The sequence below is a fragment of the Dermacentor albipictus genome, chromosome 1 (assembly GCF_038994185.2).
Source record: "Dermacentor albipictus isolate Rhodes 1998 colony chromosome 1, USDA_Dalb.pri_finalv2, whole genome shotgun sequence".
Taxonomy (NCBI): Eukaryota; Metazoa; Arthropoda; class Arachnida; order Ixodida; family Ixodidae; genus Dermacentor; species Dermacentor albipictus.
Window position 1 is genome coordinate 462,111,646 of NC_091821.1, and position 22,227 is coordinate 462,133,872.

At 46.3% G+C, this 22,227-nt stretch overlaps 1 protein-coding gene and 1 long non-coding RNA gene across 21 annotated transcripts in view; one reads left to right on the forward strand and one right to left on the reverse strand.

Moving 5' to 3' along the window:
• The window catches only part of LOC135902791 (coiled-coil domain-containing protein AGAP005037-like), a 583,363-nt gene that overhangs the window by 424,348 nt on the left and 136,788 nt on the right, over nt 1-22,227 (forward strand). For 18 of the 19 annotated variants that reach the window (XM_065433040.2, XM_065433057.2, XM_065433042.2 and 15 more), the window contains one exon: nt 19,745-19,952. In XM_065433040.2, the coding sequence (XP_065289112.2) occupies nt 19,745-19,952 (208 nt within the window). Of the gene's footprint in view, nt 1-14,695; nt 14,849-19,744; nt 19,953-22,227 lie in introns of those variants that run through there. The other variant, XM_065433058.2, reaches the window with a different exon arrangement.
• LOC135902794 (uncharacterized) overlaps nt 1-22,227 on the reverse strand; it is a 55,790-nt gene that overhangs the window by 1,209 nt on the left and 32,354 nt on the right. The window lies entirely within an intron of this gene.

Consider the following 22,227-nt stretch of genomic DNA (forward strand, 5'->3'; position numbering starts at 1 on the left):
ATACGATGGGCTGCAAAAACAAAAGAGAAAAAAAGGGGGAATACACGAGTACAATAATGGTGGCAGAGTCTGCCTCCGTTGTCGCTTACTATTTTTGCTCATCGAGTACTCGTGATAATCTATCTGCGCGCTCAGCCATGAGGACTGCAATACCACGTGGTTTTTGGTTTCAGCTTCTCCACCGCGCTGAGACCGCATGACGGCTCCCAGTGGTTGGTGCGGCAGCGTAATAGGATTAGACGCTGCCTGCAGTCCTCCGACAATGAGAGACCAATGTGGACGAGCTGATGTGTTTGCTATTCTTTCTTCTTCTTTTATATTTTTCTTTTTTCCCGCCTATAAGTCGCGGTGCACGGCATATATTATACCGCCACGAAAGCAGTCGAACGTGGGATGACGTAAATCTCATTCCGTCTATGCTTCCTAAGTTACCGGATTACCATACGTTTCTTCGTCTGACGGCAATGGGAACGCTATTGTTTATCGTCCTTAACGGTTCACGTTTGATGTTAGTGGCATTCTCAGCTCCCTGTGTTCTTTTTTTCTGCCCCCCCCCCACCCTTTTTTCTTTTAATGGCCGGCTACATTTTTTCCGAATATTTTGCTTGTTTCGTTCTTTCTTTGTTTTTATCATATATGCTTGAAAGAAGCCGTCACCGCAATTCCTGGAAAACAGCGCTAGCTGACAAATTAAATATTGAGCAGTGTACGTGTTGCAGACCATGCATGTTCAATGTTGAGCGCGCCACTGGGACCTATATTAGTGTACGCTTTAATTAAATACTACCAGGCTGCGGCTGTGGTAACTCTTCGCATATATATATATATATATATATATATATATATATATATATATATATATATATATATATATATATATATATATATATATATATATATACGTGTGTGTGTGTGTGTGTGTGTGTGCTTACGACGAATGGCACCGCATTTGTTTTGCCATATTGGCAGTGACGTTTAATTACAAGTTCTGTTCCAGAAACACTGGTTCGCCCCTTTTCTGTGGCTGATCCACGCTCGCTGCCCGTATTATCGTTTTCCTTTTCCTTCTCGGATGCTGATTCAGGCGGCTGCACAGGTGCGCCAGTGCCCGTGTACATAGAAAACAGGCTTTCGGGTTCGGGGGCTCGCTGGTGAATTCTTAACGCGGAACGACTCGCGCGCTCCACCAGGTTTCTCGTTCTGCCACGTGCCGCCGAGCTTATAGCTAGACGTGGCGCGACTCTCCATCGCCGCCTCCGCGCTGAATCTCCCCGTGCAGCCAGCGCATAACTCCATTACTTTAGATTCCGCTTCCCACTGGGGGGCGCACGTGTGCGTGTGTGTCTGTACGTGTGTGTACGTGCGCGTGTGTTTTCATACACGTGCGCGTTTGCATGTGCGCGTCTGTGCGTGTTCGTGTGTCTGCACGTGTGTGCGTTTGTACGCGCACGCACACGCGCGCAGTTGTGTGGGAAAGGAACGTGGTTCATTTTCTGCGTGAGTGCTCGGCGTGTCGGAAGAACGGCACGTGTTGTTCGACGCCTTTGAGCGACGAAATTGCCGCTGTCAGAAACGTGCGCCGTCTGCAGCGCGCTGTAGCTTCGAGGCATTGTGGTGAGAAAATGGATAAAGGCGCGAGTGCTAATTGTTTTCATGTTTTTTCGCCCTTCCGTGACTATCTGCGGGGCCCAATGCCTCAAAACTTCAGGAACACTTTAGACCCAATTTCGGAGCATTCAGCGCAGTCAACATTCGGCGGCGCTGCCGAGACAGTTTCGAACGGCTGTCGCTTTTCACGACAGATGCTATTCTCCGTTCTGTCATGCACCGGTTGCTGTCGACAGAATGAGATCGATAGTATAACTCGGCTACGCCATTTTTCAATCTATAGACAATAAAAATTAAAAATAAAGGAATAAAGAAACAACAGCAAAAATCGCAAACAGACAAGTTGATGAAATAAATTACAATGAAACTGATTATAACAAGTATAACAAACCCGCAATGCGCACTTCGCTCGATATCGAATGCCTGTCCGCCCCGCCAGCTGAATGAACAACGTACGCCTTGTAGTCTTCATCTGTTGGGGAAACAGCCTCCCGTGTACTAACAAGAGTGTTCGTTAGAGATACACGGCTCCCTCCAGGAAAAATCATTTTATAGCGGCTCAATGTTTAGCGAGTTTGCAAGCAAAGATTCAAGGTGCAGAAAGGCAGTCGTGCTAACAAAAGTGTCCGTGTATTTCCTACTCGCCATTCCTTTCTCCGCCTTCTTGCGCGCCGGCCTTTCCCTGCGGGGAAAAATCAGTTCTGCGAAAGTCCCCAAGGCGGAGGAAACTTAATCATCATCACGCTATTTTTATGTCCACTGCAGGACGAAAGCCTCTCACAACGTCTGTCAACCAACCCTCCTTCGCGGCAGCAGATTCCATTTTACGTCTGCAAATTTCCCCATTTCATCCCACCGCCCAATCCTCGGCCGTCCTCGACAGCCCTTCCTTTCCCTCGGCGCCCATTCTGTAGCTATAATATAGACCACCTGTTATCGGACCTACGCATTACATGGCATGCCGTGCTTAATTTCTTCTTCAACTAGAATATCGAACTAGAATAGGGCCCACTCCTGTTTGCTCTATAATCCACAGCGCTGTCTTCCTGTTTCGTAACCTTACGCATAAGATTTTTCGTTCCGTAGCTGGTTTTCGTGGTCTTCAGTTACTTTTCAACTTTATTTGTTGATGTCCACGTTTCTGCTCCATACAGTACCATCGGTAGAATGCGATGATTGTGCGCTCTGCTTTCGAAAGATAGTGTTAGGCTGCCTGATGTGATTTGCGAATGCCTACCGTATGCCAATTCATTTTTATTCCTCTGTAAATTTCTCTCCCGTAATGAGGCCCTCTGTGAGTAGCTGACCTAGATAAACGTACTCTTGTACAGATTTCAGAAGGTCGCGGCCAATCATTCATTCTCGTTTTCTTGCGAGGGTATTAAACATTATTTCTTGTGTTCTGCATATTCTTCAATACTATACTTTCGCACTTTTTTGTCGGTTAAGGTACTCAATAATTTGTTGTAGGTCCTCTGTAGCGTTGCTGAACAAGACAGTGCCATCTGCAAGCCGTAGGTTGGTTATATAATATAAGCATAATTCTGTTACGCGGAAGCTCAAACACAAACCCATTTTCCGGGCGTTTCTACCGTTCATAGAGCGGCGAGGCCCGCTCGGTTCTTTGCAACAACACCACACAGATGGCGCTCGCCTCCGCGCATCCGCAAGAAAGCTGCGGTTGCCGGCAAGCGTGACAAGCAGTGTGGGGTCTTTGAATGCTATCGCGTTCCATTCTTAAAGGCGAAGCTAAAGCGTCGTTCAAATTTTTTTTACTCGTCGGTTGATACAATGTGGGTTTTTCGCGCAGGGGTTCGCGATCGAGGGCCGAACTCTCGCCGACCACGCGCTGGAATGGAGTCATTTCGTGACGCCTGTTGTTTCTATATCTCGTCGCATATTTGCAGCCTTTCCGTGCGAGAGGCGATCGCAAAAATTATTCCACTGCAACACCAGCGAAGAAACGCGGCGAATTTACTCTTGCGGACATGTTCGTTTGCATGAAAAGTGAATCGGTGCGCGTCAGAGATGTCTATACATATCCCCAAGTGAGTACAGAAAGGCACGAAGAATCAACCACTTGATCTTGCTCCAACTCTCTTTATAACACCGCATCACGAGCAAGTAAGGTTTCTCGAATCATGTTTCTTTTCTTGTTTTCTTTTTAATCAGAATGGCAAATCCGCGCAGTGCACGGACGTGCCATTCTCGAGTTTCATAACTAACCCGGCCGTTCATTCTGCAACGTTCTCTGAAAGGTTAGCCGGAAAGCAAGCTCATAGATTTTGCCACCAATGGTCTCATGAAACGAATAGAAGCCCGGCCTCTTCCAGCAGTCTTTTTTTCGTATCAGTCTTAGAAAACGAGGATACGTTGAATATTTGATAGATACAGCGTGACAATGCAACGTATATGTACAATTGTTGCTTTTAGCGCATTTTATCAGCTGACATGTGGCCGGTAAAGACTGTTGTTTCACTATTAACGATGTTGGGCTTGTACGCCGATTGTACGCCAATTATATTCCTTCGCGATCTTCGACAGTAGTCCGAACGCCTTCCCGCCGACGTTAGGAAGAAGGTCGAGCGAATCACTGAAATAATTATAGTCCTCAAACCAAGATCTACGGCGGCAGACAATAATTCAGTATTTGTAATGATCACTTGTACTATTGCTTATTTCACTGTAAACAAACTACGTGGATCTTCTGATTTGGAGCGCGGGAAACGTAGCACATAAACTGTACAAGTTCTGCGGCACCTGGCATGAAAGGGTTGGCATCAGATCAGGAACTCACACATTCAAACAAGTATTGCAAATGAATCGGAGGGCCTGGTGATGCATTTTTGACACAAGAACCATGTGATTTTGCCGAAACTCTCTTTCCAAGTGACATAAACACACATATTTTAGCGGAGAGTACGCAATCAGTGGGTCTGTGTAATCGCCTGTGTAAAATATCACGTAAGCAATTCGACGCCAATAATTTTGTAATCTTCCAAGTGCGTCGACTTCTTATATTGTCATAGTTGAGCAGCAATGACGTGTGCGCATAAATAACATGATAAAAATAAAGCAACGTTGATATTTTATAATTTTAATTCTGAAGGGCAGCGCTAAGTACCTCCATAGCAACCACAAGCTTACTTAACCACTAAAGAAAGGAACGTGTGTTTTCAACCCCTGTGCTTGATTGCACGGCTTATTCTACCTTATCTTGAACACCATAGATCGAACTAATCTAACTGCAAATAGCGGGAGTCATGAAGTGACGAAGAATACGAAAGAAAGAACGCGAAAAAAGAGCACTCAACGTACTTCATGTGCGTTAATGCGTTGAATAAGTTTTATATATTACTATCGAACTAACCAGGGATATCACTCGCGATCTTGCTTCTTTTCGGTTCTGTGCGATATAATTTGTATGCGTACATAAGCATACCAAAAATATGCTGGCAACTAAATGACAGTACGAAAGCTTTGTGTACATATTGAGTCGCACCGTTAGAATCACGCCATTCCTTTTTAAGCAGTAAACTTCGCGTTGGAAAACATAGAGGTCAGTCATCTCTCTCCTCAGCAGGAGCAACCTACTTAATGTCATCACTCGATATTTTGTGTATACTATACCGCGTCGCCACTGAAGCACCGGGGTCATTACAAACACTGCTTTAAAATGCCCCTCACCAGGTCTGGCCATTGTGAGCTGACTAGCGGTGAGCATACATTGCGCCACAGTGATAGTGTTCGCTAAGTATTACATTGCTACGCGCGGCGGAAACATCTGAAATTTCGAACCGAACGCGCTTTTCCCTCCTCCTCGCGGCCGCCGTACGCCAAGCCGGAGGATGACGTACACGTGCTAGTGTGCTGCCTACGTACACGTGTTCGCACTGTGACGTCACTCGTGGTGACACGTGATTGCGAAAATTATTCAAGGCATCATGTGTCATTTGCATAATGTGTTGCTTGAACAGACGAATTAGAGCTTACAGAAGTATTAAAACACACAAACCGAATGCCTGCCTGTTTTTGTTTTACTTCGCACCGCACCACATCGTACAGTCGCGCGCGCGGACACCGAAACTATGTTATTTTCTACCGTGTTCCAGCGCGGGATCAAGCTCTGTGAACCGCTTTTGTCTGCCCCAGTATTCGACTAGCGCTGACTTATACCGCCAGTCAGTTGTCCTCGTGCACAGCGCGAAACGAGACAATACAGAGTTTTAGAATAGGGACCCCAGTAGTTCGGGGCCCCAAAGAGCTTTGCGGGTCTTAGGGTTGGGGCACGCAGGAGTGGAGAGATTTAAAATAGGGCTTTGCGTTTGCGGATAGCGTGTTGCGCTGACAGTGGCACTTTAAGAAATAAGTAAATAAAGTATACCACTTGATGATAAGAATCGTAATTTTTATTTTCGTGTTTTATCGTTTAATTACAATTTAGAGGTTATTCTATTAGCAGCAAACAATTAGCTGCGCTTAGTATGCAGTAACCAACCTTACGTGCCTTCTCCACCCAAGCTAAGCCGTGTTAGGCCTACGAGCCATAATATCTACAATCGAATTCGAAATCAGCGGCGTCTAATGAATCAATCTTTATAACACACACTAGTTGAGAGAAAGCAATAACCACGGTCACTTCTCTTAGGTTGCGAACTTCACGCGTTACCACGAATCGAACCCAGTTTGGTGCTATGTTAGAGCCGCCGCTTCGATGGGTGCCGCCATGTTTGTTTACGTAAATCTTTTGGGGCAGCTTCTGGGACTTTTGCGAAATCAGTGAAATAGCGTGCCCAACGCAAAACCCAAACGCAGTTAAAGTCTCGCGCATGCGCAGTGGCTTCGACGCAATTTCTTTGAGGCTCCAAACGTTTGGGCCCCTATTTTAAAACTCTCTAATAACAACAGCTCGCGCGCGACGCCGTCAGCGGAAATGTGCCGCTTCACAAAAAAAAAAAAAACGAGGAGAAAAGAAATTTAAAGGTGGGGCACCTGACGTATGCGTGACGCGATCCTGGAGGTCCGGTATGGGAGAACGCGGAGAAGGAATTTCGCTTGCGGAGGCTAGGCGGGGCAAGTGGAGAGAATGTCTCGCAAGGCAGTGGTTCTCGCCTCCTAAAATCATGGGTTCACGGCACTGAAATATTTCTATCTCGGCTCTTATTGTGCCGATTTGAAAACTTTTTGCAGCAGAACGCTGCCTACAGGGCACGTAATAACTTCCAGGGTATAACCAAAATGTGCTATGGGGCCTCCTTGTGAGGGGCCCTTTAAGGTCCGTCGCCGCAGATCTTAATTTGAGGATGATCATTCTTTCACAGTCATATGGAAAATATAAAAAAGAGTAATTTGTTGCTTCCAGTAAAAATTACTTCACTTGCGTCTTCTTCTCTTGCACTCCTAGCAAGATTAATTTCCGTCATCTGTAACCACACGAGATACCAGATATAGATAGCCGACGACAATCCAGCGGCATTGATGGACCTGGTTTTATAGCCAAGAAACAACAAAATGATAGCAAGCAGAAAGGTAGATGGGTGCGCTATTTCTATATTTTTGTTCTAGCAGCCTGGGTCGTGCCCGAAGAGAAGTATGTGGGTGTTTTTGGCGTGAAATGTAACTTTTCTTCATTTTCATAAAATCACAGTCTCTAGAAGCTCTGTCTTTCGATTGTAACTTCGTTATCAGAAAATTTGTCCTCCTATTTTGTACTTTTACTTTGACCTACGCAGTTCATGCGGGAAACCTACGCGTAAGATGCGGGAAACAGGCTAGGGCAACCGAGAATTGACACTGTGTCGTGCAACCTATGCCGGTCAGCAAAATCCCGCAAAGGGCGGACAAATTAGCGGATCTCTTACGCATGTAGGGCCCTCTGGGCCGTACTTATCGGCGAAAAGGTAGCCTAGCCGCCTGCGGGATTATCTTACTAAGCTATGTCTTGTGCTCGATTGCGGTAGTCGGAAGTTCAGATTCCCCCCTCTTTTTTTTTAACGATGGTGTATCTGCGTATGATATCCTAGTGCACTACATCTGCAGGCTTGGAGTGGAGCCTGACACCGGAGCGGGTGGGGCTATACTAATCCAGGTACAACCAAATTAGGAAGGCCCACTAAGCTTGAACAAAGACACTCCCTCACCAGAACAGGAATTGGCCTCCCTGGTGCAGTATTCGTCCACAACCTCCCTAATGAAATGATCTCCTCAATGAACCAATGGCCCTCAGTCCCCAGCGGCTGCGGAGCAGCTGACCAAGACAGCGGTCAGATTTGCAACGCAGCAGAGGGTGCTAAGGATACCTGGGTCCGGACAGGCCGCCAATGGAAACTGACCCTTTCAACATTTAACACCCGAACCCTCTCGAGTGAGGCTAGCTTAGCAGAACTCTTCGAAGAACTATCAGACATTGCTTGGGATATTATCGGCTTTAGTCAGATTAGAACTGGTTAGGATTACTCATTGCTGAATAACGGCCATGTCCTCTGCTATAGAGGTCTCCCGGATAAGAAGCAATACGGGGTAGTGTTCCTAATCCATAAAGACATAGCGGGCAACATTGACGAATTCTACAGCATCAACGAGAGGGTAGCAGAAGTCGTAATCAAACTCAATAAGAGGTATAGATTAAAGGCAGTACAAACCTACGCTCCAACGTCCAGTCACGACGATGAGGAAGTAGATCAGTTTTATGAAGGTGTTGAATTAGCGATGATAAAAGTGCAAACGCGGTATGCAGTAGTAATTGGGGACTTCAATGCAAAAGTGGGGAAAAAGCAGGCGGGTGAACAGGCAATTGGCAACTACGGTGTCGATTCTAGACACACTAGAGGTGAGATGCTGGTAGAATTCGCAGAAAGGAATAAGCTGAGAATAATGAACATTTTTTTCAGGAAACGTAGCAACAGAAAATGGACCTGGAAACGCCCTAATGGTGAAACAAGAAATGAAATTTATTTCATACTTTCTGGCGATCCCAGCATATTGCAGGATGTACAAGTATTAGGTAGGCTAAAGTGTAGTGATCATAGGTTAGTGAGCAGCAGGATTCACCTCAATTTGAACAGAGAAAGAGTAAATTTGGTGAAGAAGAAACAGGTCAACTTAGAGGCAGTAAGGGTAAAAGCAGACAAATTTAGGCTGGTACTTGCAAACAAATATGCAGCCTTAGAACAGAGAGGTGATGGTGATGATATAGAGGTAATGAATGAAACCGTATCGAGGCTGGCTTCAGAGGCAGCAATTAAATAAGGGAGGCAATTGAGGCACTAAGGCAACCAGTAGTCAAGCTCTCCCAAATAACTAAGGACCTAATAAAGAAACGACAAAGAATGAAAGTGTTCAACGCAACAGATAAGATAGAATTCGCGGAACTATCAAAGCTGATCAACGAAGCGAAAATAAGTGATATTAGAAATTATAACGTGAAAAAGACTGAAGAAGCTGTTAAAAATGGACGCAGCCTGAAATCAGTGAGAAGGAAATTTGGCATAGGACAAATCAAGATATATGCACTCAAAGGTAAGCAGGGTAATATCATCAGCGATATGGAAGTTATAATAAAAGCAGCGGAATAATTCTATACTGACCTTTACAGTACCCAGAGGACTCAAGAGCACTCTATTCGAAACAATAATGAACAGTATACAGAAACTCCTCCTATAACTAGAGATGAGGTCAGAAAGGCCTTGCAAGGCATGAAACGGGGAAAAGTGGCAGGAGAAGATGAAATAACAGTCGGTTTAATCGAAGATGGAGGAGACAATGCTAGGAAAACTGGCGGCTCTCTATACGAATGTCTATCGACTGCAAGGGTCCCAGAAAACTGGAAGAATGCAGACATTATACTAATCCACAAAAAGGGGGACGTTAAAGAACTAAAAAAAATTATAGGCCCATTAGCTTACTCCCAGTATTATATAAAATATTTACCAAAATAATCTCCAATAGAATAAAGACAACACTGGACTTTAGTCAACCAAGGGAGTAGGCTGGCTTCAGGAAAGGTTACTCTACAATGGATCACATCCATGTCATTAACCAGGTTATAGAGAAATCCGCAGAGTAAAATAAGCCTCTCTATATGGCTTTCATAGATTACGAAAAAGCATTTGATTCAGTATAGATACCAGCAGTCATAGAGACATTGCGTAATCAAGGAGTACAGCCCGCTTACGTAAATACCGTGGAAAATATCTGCGGAGATTCCACAGCCACCTTAATTCTACGCAAGGAAAGTGGGAAGATACCTATAAAGAAAGGGGTCAGACAAGGAGACACAATCTCTCCAATGCTATTCACTGCGTGCTTAGAAGAAGTATTCAAGCTATTAAACTGAGAATGTTTAGGAGTAAAGATCGATGGCGAATACCTCAAGAACAATCGGTTTGCCGATGACTTTGTTCTATTCAGCAACAATGCAGACGAGTTACAATAAATGATTGAGGACTTTAACAGAGAGAGTGTAAGAGTAGGGTTGAAGATTAATATGCAGAAGACAAAGATAATGATAAATAAACCGGCAAGGGAATAAGAGTTTAAGATTGCAAGTCAGCCTCTAGAGTCTGTGGAGGAGTACGTTTACCTAGGCCAGCTAATCACAGGAAACCCTGACCATGAGAAGGAAACTCACAGAAGAATAAAAATGGGTTGGATCGCATACGGCAGACATTGTGAGCTCCTGACTGGAAGCTTACCGTTATCATTGAAAAGGAAAGTATACAATCAGTGCATTTTACCGGTGCTGACATACGGCGTAGAGACTTGGAGGCTGACAAAGAAGCTTGAGAACAAGTTAAGGACCGCGCAAAGAGTGATGGAACGAAGAATGCTAGGCAGAACTTCAAGAGACAGAAAGAGAGCGGTTTGGATCAGAGAGCAAACGGGTATAGACGATATTCTAATAGACATTAAGAGAAAAAATATGGCGCTGGGTAGGTCGTGTAATGCGCAGACTAGATAAACGTTGAACCATTAGGGTGACATAATGGGTACCAAGAGAAGGGAAGTGCAGTAAAGGACGGCAGAAGACTAGATGGTGCGACGAAATTAGGAAATGTGCGGGTGCTATTTGGAATCGGTTGGCGCAGGACAGGGGTAATTGGAGATCGCAGGAAGAGGCCTGCGTCCTGCAGTGGATAGGATAGGCTGATGATGATGATGATGATGATGACGACGACGATGATGATGACGACTATGACGACTACGACGACGACGCGGTTCTTGGCCAACTACACCCCCCCCCCCCGCCTTCCCGTGTGGTTACGTACCATTAATTCCAAGGATCCACGTCTACAACTGCAGTGCGGCCTATCCCTCTTGTTGGTATACGCCACATGTCTTGAGGCAGCTAGAACAAGAATTTAAAAATCGCCGCCGCATACGCACCTTAGCAGGTTAAAGAAACATTTTACTACTTACTGTATAATGCTGTGTGATAGCTGTATACAGTGCCAAGTCACACACAAGCTGAGTAGGACGTCGCAGTGGATAACTCGGGAATAAATTTTAACCGGCGCTTCTATACGCGCAGGAGTACAGGCAACTACAGGGTAGCTGCTTTTTTGGTGTCATTTCCGCCTCAAACCAGCAGGAGTAGCTCGCAGCCGAACCCGCGACCTTGTGAACAGCAGCTGAACATTGTGTGCGCACCCAGCCACCTCGCTGCCGGTGACGATGACCTTATACGCAACCGTTGGATCTCTGTCTGCGGATGTTGTGTTCGTCGGCTATTTGCCAGCTCTCCGCAGCACTCTGAACGCCCGCCGCGCCATCTCGCGTCCTCTTGCATAACCAAGACAGCACTGTACTTGCGTAAATGCACGAGGACAATTTCTTGAATGTTTACTTTGCTGTCGACGTCGCGTTTTTAACGCAGTATTCACCAGCTTGTGCAGCTGTGGGCACTTTTTTCTCTTTTTTTTTGAAGAAGTGAAAAAAAGACAGGTGGGGTTCCTTTGGAGATATCGACCCGAAGTCGTCAGTCGAGTCTGATAAAATAACATTGGTGTAATGTAATGTTACCATCATGTTGAGAGAAAAAAAAAAAGAGTGCTCAACTGAAACACATCTTGCGTGCTTCACTGTCAACTTTTTTTCCCCAAGAGGCACCGACGATTTATAAGGCTTCAGTTTTATCATTGGTAGTCCTAGTAATTCGTTCGCTACAATGAAAGAAGTTTACGTTATCTCCTTAATATTTAGGAGGGGCGCTGTTTCTTTGAGAATCCAGTAAGTTCTTTGAAGCCTCGTCAACGAATAGAGTTTATAACCGCTGAAACTTGAATCCACAGATTGCAGGCTATACAGGGTTTTAAGCTTTATGTAATTTTTAAAAATCGCCTGTGGAAGATAGCATAATTCTTGTCCTTGAGCTTAATTACTCGAAGAGGTGGGCATTACTGGCACCACGAATCGAAACACATATTCAACTAATTAACATAGATCCACTAATTATCATTTGAAATAATTGTGGCACATATTGCAGTTTACGAATTGTAGCCTGTGAGCTTGCAAGACGTATCCACTTGAAATGAACTTCCAGGTTGACACCAGTTCCGAGATATTATTTCCCAAAGTGTGGAACGAAATACATGGGCGTTCTACTAGCTTTTGTACTTCTGTGCATAAAGGAGCGTTTTCTTTTTTAAAAAAAATTGAACGGAACAAAAAAAAAACAGTGCATTTTGCGGCATGTTTGATGGCGCGTATCTCCACACTGGCGTCGTTATAGAAATTCATTCCAGGTGGTATATACGCCTTGCAAACTCACGGGCTAAAATGCGTAAATTGCAATATGTGCCGTAAATTAATTATTTCGAAAGATAATTAGCGGATTTTTGTTACTTAGTCGAATACGTGTTTCGATTGTTCGTGCAAGTAATGACCGCCTCTCTACATAATCCAGCTCCAGGACTAGAATTACGTTATCTGGGAAAAGGCATCTTTTTAAAATTCCATAAAACTTAAAAGTGATCACCCTTCATATTAAGATCAGCAACATGATGACCAACCTGCCAGCGATGGGATCCCGCCTAAAAGTGTGTGGCTAAAGAAAGCTTTGATGGCCTCCTGCATAAACGCGTAAATGCGATACAATGCATCGGGCAGAGCGTTTATGACCAGTATGCATGTTCAGCTGCGACGGAAATCTCACGCTGTTCAGAATGCAGCTTTCCCTCTGTTAACCCTCCTAATTTGGGGGAAAGAAAGAAAACAATATTCGATAAGGCCTATCAAAGATATCATGGACTTACTACGCTAAAGTTAACAAGTTCGTTGAGAATTAGTTTTGAAAACAAATTGTAAAACAATAATCTTGGTGTTAGATATTGTAGATCAGGAAATATGACGTACAGTGCTCACGGAATGAAACGCGTCAATTTAGGGCTAAGTAATTCGCATACTTTCGTTTCCGCCGGCTGCAGTTCGTGTCTCATAGACGTAATTTTGACGCGTACACCTGCATCGGAGTCCTCGTCACCTTTGGTGACCAAATTCCTAGCTACATGACATGGTGCTTTCGTGTAATTTGTACATATGTAGGGTTCTACTAAATGCTCTGTGTCCTATTTCATTCCGTGAGCACTGTACGTATGCGGCTACGTTTGGTATAGATATGTAGGAATTGTCGCTGTCATTTAGCAACCGACAGTCGGCCGATCTGGTGTTTCAGCACAGGGCTGTCGTGATCATGCTGGCCGGCGCGATTGTTGAGTTAGTGCTCGTGTCGACATTGTAGGCTAAAATATCCCACAGCTATGTATTTTCGTTGCCGGTTGTGTCGGTCTATAGGGCGTGTGGGGCAACACGGACAGCCATATATTACTGCACTTCGTCAGTATCGTATCAATAGACGTATTACACTTACTTCCGATGTTAACGCCTTAGCAGGCGATTCTGTAAAAGTCGTTCCACTTATTTATTTATTTAGTTGTTTGTTTGTTTCTTTTGCTACTTATCTTTTTCCTGTTTATATCTTTATCTATCTATCTATCTATCTATCTATCTATCTATCTATCTATCTATCTATCTATCTATCTATCTATCTATCTATCTATCTATCTATCTATCTATCTACCTTTTTCACATATTGCGAACACTGCTTTCTCACTGGTGCACTGAGCCTCTCGGGAGGGGGGGGGGGGCGTAAAAATCAATGCCGAGATGAACCTCACTTTTAACGCCAAGAAAGTAGGGCAACGCGTTCGTCAGCACCTTCCGTTAGAAGCGGCGTTCTAAGTCTCCCGACACACTTTCCGTGAGCGGTGGGAAAGACAAGCTGGAATGACCCGCGAGCAAGAGGAAAGGAAGTAAAAAGTTTAGGAGAGAACAATCGCCTTTCGCCCTGGCTTTCTAATCAGGGCCGCCTTTGCGAGCACCATTCTCCAGAAACTTTCCCTCTTCCGTCGAAAACTGGGACGGCGGTCCGCGCGCCGCACATCTGTCAGGCTCCCGCGGCCGCATATCCTTGCTCCACATCCTTCGCGGCCTTCATCCCCCGCATCCGTACGACCTTCGCTTCCATTCGGGAAAGAAGGGCGGGAGCCTGCTTTGGAAGCCCAGAGGCGGCGCGACCCGGATCCCCGCGGCCCGCTTCTTCTTCCATCGGGGCCGCCGCTTCGTTCCCTGCCAGCGGGGAACGCGAGCGAGCGTGCGCGCCGGCGAGCGGGCCGCACGCACACGGGCGCTTTCAAAACCGGCAGTGACGAAGAACAAGAGCGGAGCGGGCAGAGGGGGGGCATCGATCGCCGTCGCTCGCCGGCGGCTGCCGCCGCCGACACACACTGCGCAGTCTCGCGGGGAACCGACGGGAAACAGTGAGCGTGTAGCCTAGACGGCAGAGGGAGGCGGGGAACAAAAGAGGGGAAAAACGGGAAAGCTTTGTGCGGAGGAGGAGGCGAGCGGCGACTCGCTCCAGACAGCGGCGAGGTCCTCCCCCGCAATCGCCGTCGTCCCGCCGGCCGGCTCGCTCGCTCGCCAGCCAGCCAGCGTCTTCGTCGTTGGGGGGCGCGCACCCCGCCGGTGGAACACCAGTGGCACACCCGCCGCTGGCCGGACGGCGCGGAAGGGTGTGCTGCGCGCGCTTTTCTCGCGCTCGACGCCGCCGCCGCCGCCGCCGAGCCGTAGTACTACTATGCTCGCGTCGTCGACGCCGCCGCAGACGGCGGCCGTGACGGCTTTTTACCCGGCCCGGCCCGCCAGCGCCACGGGCGTCGCGCCGTCCGCCAAGCCGCCTGCCAAGGTAAACTTGATAATACTGCGGGCCCCCTGTCCTGCTTCCCCCACCACTACCCGCGGGTGCCGGCCCGCTGTCGCGGCTTTCAAAGCCGGCGCCTTTGGCCCGTATGGTTTCGCGTCCTTCTTTCCTTTCCCTAACCAGCTCCAACTCGCGCCGCCGCCATGAGCGCTGGTTAGTGCAGTCGGAAGGGCATGCTGGCCCGCGCAGGCGATGTCAGTGCCCGAGCCCTGCTTCTCGTGTTCCCGAGACACTCAGCCGTACTATTCGAGCCGAATCAAGGCCGCCGCTGAATGTTTGCGTTTTACGGAGTCTCGGTGCTCCTTCTGGATGGCTTGCTCGACAGCCGCCAAATGGACGGAGGTCAATGCGTACAAACCATGTTTTTCCTCTTGACATGCGCCTATCGTGTTGAGGTAAGTGTTGCCGATGGCGGGACGGGCGCGAATTGACCGGCGTTCTGTGGACAAGGGCATCCCTCCGTTTCACTGTTCCAGGCTTCAGTAGTCTCTTCGCAGACGGGCTCAGACAAATTCTGACATCAGCTTCCGAAATACTGTCGACACGGTGGTATGGACGCATTGAGATATTTTGACAGTTGGGCAACATTTTGAATGCCGTCACCGCGCTTTTATTATTCGAGAACCCTCCTGTCATTACGCATGTACGAACGAGCAGTTCCATCGCGAAACGTCCTTCACAAGTCTGCGCGCACTTGCCACATCGATGACAAGTCATCGCATCAACGCCCTTCGCTTCCTTTTCTCAGTGGACTTCGCTGTCACACTAGCTAACCTTGCAAGAAGCATTCCTCGAAGCCCGCTGACGCCCAGCGTGCGTATGAGAAATGGTCGCTGGCGCGGTATTGATCACACCCTGCTGCGAGCAAGATGGAGCGCCGAATTCACTGGGGACTGGGGAAGGGCCAGGGGGAGCAGGGGGGGGGGGGTGCGAAGAGGTTTGTTAGAAGAGGATGTGAAGTATGGAGGGCACAGAGCGGCGTCTCGGTGTTGAAATACCGGTGGTGGCGCGGTCCCCTGTCTATATTTATTTTTCCGGATTCCTTCTTCCGGGGACAGCCGTATTGCTCTACGAGGTCAGCTTAGTTTACAAACACGACAATCATCCTAAAGGCCGCTCTGGAATCTTTGCTAACTTCTGATATTGCTATCAGTCCGCAGTTCTACAAGCATACCACGTAACCCGCCTTGCAAAATTAAGCCCGCGCGATACCAGCAGTTGTCACAGTAGTACATGTCTCCGTAGAGCTTCATCTTCGACGGAATCCCTACGTGCAGAATTTACTGCTTTAATGCGCCGAACATATAGGGACAAGCAGGCACACTGTGCTAGACCCTCATACGCTTCATTTTACTTTTTCGGCAGCGGTAACTGTTGAGTCTGCGTCAGGAAAACATCATGTTCCCTGCTGCAGCTATCATCATCACGTCTCTTTTCCAGACGAACATACGCCCAGAAAACGCTCTTGTTCCCCACCGATGCTGGATTTGCAACCCGTAAGCCGTCGGGCCACTGTCTTCTTCCTAAAATCACCGTCGTGCACTCCTCGTCGTTGTTGACGTTATGACGGTAGTTGTTGATGTCGTCAGGATAGTTGTCGCTTTGTTTAGTGGCACCTGATGCTTTCATTCCGAACTGGTGCATTAAAGATTTGATTTTTTTTATATCGCTGTTCGGCTGCTTTCCCCTGAGTTGATTATAAGACCTGAAGCAAGCTACAGTGGATGACCACATTGTTGAATTTTCTCGGAGATTGTCCACCGCCAGCGTTCAACCTTCCACGATTTAGAAAAGCGGTCAAGTGGGTCGCGGAATCTTTAGCGGAACCTTGTGAGAGTAGGCTGCTTTATCAGTAGAACAGATCTTCGCTTACGGTCCTTTCCGCTTGCGTGTCGTGTCGCCTGATGAGGCGCTGCAGAAAGGCGGTGATTTCGCATCCTGATAAGCGCGTCTCCTAGCAACGCGAGTAACCCGCAGTCAGGTTGTCTGCAAGACGACAAAGAAGTCAGGTGAAAGCGCCCCCCTGCCCCGTTCAATCGGCTGTGTAGCAAATGGAGGACAGCGGCCTTCCTTCAATTGCCGACTTGAACGCTGTCATCACGCGCACTATAGCGTTTACTCATAGCAGACGTGTGCATATGGTTAGGAGATATCGAAGTGGAGGGGGGGAGGGAGTAGGAGGAGGAAGGCAGTTTGTAAATATTTTAGTTTTAGGTATCGCTCAAATGAGTGATGAGCTCAACAGACTAATTATGGAATAACTGCCACGTAGTGCCCCTATACGCCAGAAATGCACCCATCGTAACAAACACTGGTCCTAAGCCCAAACTTTTCAACTCGGCTAGCGAAAGCTGCTACGCATTGCTCCGTTTTTCTTAGATTTTTCCGTCTTTCACAAGTTAATTTGGTATCCATGGTTATACTTTCGGTTTACCACTTCATAGGGCCCCTGTTTATAGCAGCGTGTCCACGCTCATGTTATATGTAGATTAGTTTTACTTCAGCTCACTACGCATCATGTTGTACTCTACAATACTGGACAGAAAAACGCGCTACTAAATCGTTGACTCACGAAGCGGTTCCGGTGTGTCGTGCCTTCATTCTTTGCCCTTGCCCTCGTGGTGCGCTACGTGTCGTACCCGTTTCACTGCGACTCGTCACCGAAAGAGATACACTAAATCCATCTAGGTAGTTACAACTATAATAAGGAAGACTTACTGGAACAATTGCAACACAGGAAGGACAAAATTCCGATCAAGCAGTCATCATCATCACCTACCGACTTTTCACCAAGAATGAAATCTTTTGGGGCCCTGTGACTGCTCCCCTCCCGCCCCTCCTCTTCCGCTAAAGAAAGCTTTAAATACTGGTTTGTAGTGCAGTACATAGGCGATTCTGTTCATTGACTCACGGTCTCAGAGTGGCTCCACCTTTAGGAAAGCTGTCGCTATAATATCAAAGACTTAGCGCTGTGTAAGCGCACTACACTGTAGTACGTTCTAATACTAAGTATTTTGTTTTTCGAAACAATAGCAGCTTTTTTAAAGTCATGCCGACAGGCTTCAGCGTTCACTACGGAGCCACCAGATGAAAATAGAGATGCTACTTTTTTGTTTCAAGCGTCCTGAGGAGAATGCCGGAGCGTGCTGTTGTGAACATGACTGTTTACTTTCAACGGATGCAATCAGTGCGTTTCTTAATACTCAGTACTAACCTTAAGTAGTCAGCGGTGGAGGGTGGTGGAGAAGTTGTATTTTTCTTATTAGATATGAGTCTATACAAGTTAATTACATCATAAGTGATGCAGGCTGCTCCTTTTCGCTTAGCCACACCGTATATACCCAGAAAACGTTGGTCATAGGCCTGCTTTATAAGAATATACAATAATAATCAAAATAAATTACGGATGAAGTTGTAAAAGCGTTTGTATGTAAAGAAATATTGCACTTAGACAGCTCTCATCTTTCGTAGACTTCAGTCGGTCCAGGTTGGTTGCTGCCGTTACGTAAAAGGTATTTACGTCCAGTCGTCATTCTACAAAGTTAACTTTGCTCCCCCTGGAACACTGACGCGGCGCATCTTGACTCAACAGTATCTATTCTCGCTACAGTTTCATAACTCTGGATTTATTTCTCTAGAATAAGCTCTACCAACTGTTTCTCTAAACACAAGGGGGGGGGGGCGCATTAGCTAATCAGCTTTACAGAAAGCTCGATTCAACACATTTAAAGCAAATAAAACATTTAAATGAGGCAGTGCCTGCAAAAAACATACATTTGCTTGTTTTGCTTGAGAGCGTTCCTTCGCTTCGAGTGTAGGGACACCAAGTTGAAATTTCTTTGTACACGAAATCATAACTTGACTTTGCATTAGCCGTGCAAACGTTCTATCCCACCGTTTCAAATGTATAATACAATATTTATACCTTTAGAACATTTTCTGTGCTCTAGTTGCAAGAATACAAAGCAAAACGTAATGCAATCTGATCTCTCTCTCTCTCTCTGTCTCTCTCGCTCTCGTGTAAATTAAAGTCACTGCAGTTCTCTTTACTCAGGTAGCATTATCACTAAGTTGTAACGCTCGATCTTGTTTTCTTGCATATGATGTGGAGCGTTCGGCTCTTGCATGACATTATTTACAACACGACTGATACAATATGGCTTCTGGCCAGGCATACAAGCACGCCAAAAACGTTTCGTCTCGAATCAACACGCTCCAGCAAAGTGATTTCAAGGAACAAATGTGATGTTATCGATGTTGTTATGTTCCTGCTTGTGCTTCTCAGTCGATTTGATTATTATTATTATTATTATTATTATTATTATTATTATTATTATTATTATTATTATTATTATTATTATTATTATTATTATTTGATTACTTCATTATTATCATAAGATTTGTTAGCATGAAAACTAGAGTACATATTTTTATTGACACCCCTTTCACTCTCCTATCTAATGCCCGCATAGTCTTTTTGGTATGTGGGACAGTGGAAGACGCTGGCTTCTACGATGACAGTCATCGGAAGGCAAGCATTGTCGGGAGGTTCTATTTCTGACTTGAGTAAACAGCAAGAAAAAAGGAAGGAAACGACTAGGTCTGTTATTAACAATCTAAAGAGTTCCAGACTAGGCTCGATACTTTATGGAAACCGCTGTGCAGCGTGGTTATTGTGCTATACCTGTATGTATGCACGTCCATTTCTCGTGTCCTCATAATCTTTGGTCATTGTTGTTTGGATCCTTTCTTTAATTTTGACGTGCAGAGTAGCAGGCCAGAACATACTAGCTCAGGCCTTTCCTACAATAAAGTCTTCTCTCTCTCGCCTAACAAAGCGAAACGAGCAGCGTGGCAGTGACTGCCTCTCGTTGCGCGCAGAGCCACCTGGGCGCACCCGTGGGTGGCGGCGGCGGCGGGCGCATGGTGGGCCCGCCCATGTACCAGCCACCGGCGAGCGTCTACGACGAGGACCCGGGCATCATGTCCGAGGTGGAGACCTCGGCCACGGGCCTGCGCCGGGCCACCAAGGCCCGCGCCAGCCTGCCCGTCATCCGCACGCCGTCCAAGACGCAGGAGCGGCCACTCGGTAATAACCCCACCCCTCGTTGCGTATTCATATATAGAGTCCAGCGGCGATATACAAACGGGCCCGTGCTTCCCTTCTTGCGCTATGTGTGCGAAAAGACGGTATAACGTGGAGCGCCAAACTCGCGTTACGTTGACGAAGATTTGTCCCATGCGGCGTCACTTCGAACCCGACTCTATACAATTGCGGCGAGTAACTTTTCTTGGGGGGCTCTTCAATAGTCCTCACGCATTAGAGTTGTCCTCCACAAAGGTGCAAATAATGCTTGATTTTAGAATTGCAGCGACACAGCAAGTTGGGCGAGCTGGTTTTCATTCGTTACTAACGTAAAGAAGAGTGCGAAAGGTGGCACGAGGACAAGATTGAAGACAGCGGGAGCGCTCGTCCTGTCTTCAAGCTTGTCCTCGTTCTCCATTTTTGTGCTCTTTGCAATCATTAGGCGCCCTGCTTTAGTTCTGACTACATTGCGTAGGGAGGGAGCTTAGCAAAGGCAATGGCATGTTATACGATATTCACAGGTCTGTATAATATGCCGCACAGGGAAGGGTTCTGAGCGTGGTTTCCTGCAAGGATTCACGGCGGGCATGTCGGCGACATGAGGAGTGCAGGTGACATCGGGCTCTGCTGTAACGCTGCAGATGACTTACCACAGGCGATTGAACATTTGAAGTGACCAAGTTATGAGAATAGCCTAAAAACTTAGGATATATAGAGGTAATGTTCAGTGGCCTGTCAAGGTAAAAGTATTTCTTTAACGGTAATAAGTCTCACTAAACTATGAATGTTTAGTTACTTCTGGGCAAAATAGTTGAGGGCGACCTGGATCCTGACAATGTAATTCGCAGAAAATCATTTATTGGCCTCGAGTCGTCTGGCACGTGCCGCCTAGTCATTAACAGCAGCTTACTGGTATCCCTGTGAAAATAAAATAAAGAGTAACCGTGTTATTCCAATAGTAAAAGATAGGCGATAGGTATTAGAAGAATTATCTGCGGCAATTTAAGAGAGACAGAGAGAGAGAGAGAGAGATAAGACATCCACAGGGAGGAGTGGAGCGGGAAATAATAGGTAATATTATTATTAATTTTATTAACGATATGAAACACGGCTGTAGCGACTACATAGGGAGCACAGATATCTAATTTTATATTTTAGTTTAACCAGGTAATGCCTAAACACAGTTCCGCAGCAAGGATAATTAGAATGACTTCTTTACTTTTGACCACGGACAGTACGTGTGTACAGAAAATAACGAAATGTTGAGTAAAAGTATAATACTAAATCAATTAATCAATCAATAATTGGTTCGCTTAACTAACAGCAAATCAAAACTTGCTCCGGAGTATGAAAAACGCTGCTATAGGCTATCTTTAACTATTTCGTGGTTTAAATCAAAATTTCGAGGCATCCAACTCGGCGTACCATACACGATGCGTTGGGCATTAGAGGGTTAAAAGGAAGATGTGAAGTTGGGCCGATCATGATACGCATATAGAAAAGATAATCAGTGTTTCACTGTGATAACAGAAGTGGTGTGCAGGCAAAAAAAAAAAGCTCTAAGGAAACAAAACAGCTAGGTGAAGTGATGACACTACGCATAGGGTGTCTGCTAGGATATTGTGGAGTCGGCCGAAGCAGGACAGCTGGCAGGTGTTGTCGCACATCTCTCGGAGTGTCTCATTCGTCTTTCTGCGGACAAAATAGAACGACGACGAGCATTGTGATGATGATGATGATGATTATGATGATGTTGATGATGATAATGATTGAAAGCGAGCTAACGATCTGGGGTAGCTTACCTCTATCCTTGAAAAGTGTACTATCATTGCATTCTACCGGTATTTGCGCGTGGGGGCGGAAACATTGAGGCTAGCAAAGAAGCTGGAGATGAAGATGAGGACCGCCTAACGAGCGATGGAACGAAAAAAATGAAATGACGGGAGTGGCGTTAAGAAATGTGTGTGACCCGCATAGTTCATCGCGAGAAACAGCGCGCCAGAGGACAGAGTGCTGAAAGAAGAAACAGACACAAGCGTTCATAAGTGCCCCCTGCGCTGTTCCACGGTACTTAACCGTCAGTGTAAAGCCAACGGAACATGCAGAACTCGCGGAAACGTATTGCGTGCGCGCTGATCATAGCGACGCTAACTCGTTGCGCAGTCTGATGCAACCGCGAGACAGACAAAAGACAAAACAGAAAAGAAAATATAGAGAAAGGGCTACGCGTGAACGATGTAAGCTTTCTTTTTGTTTGCGCAATCGAGCTTACCGGTTT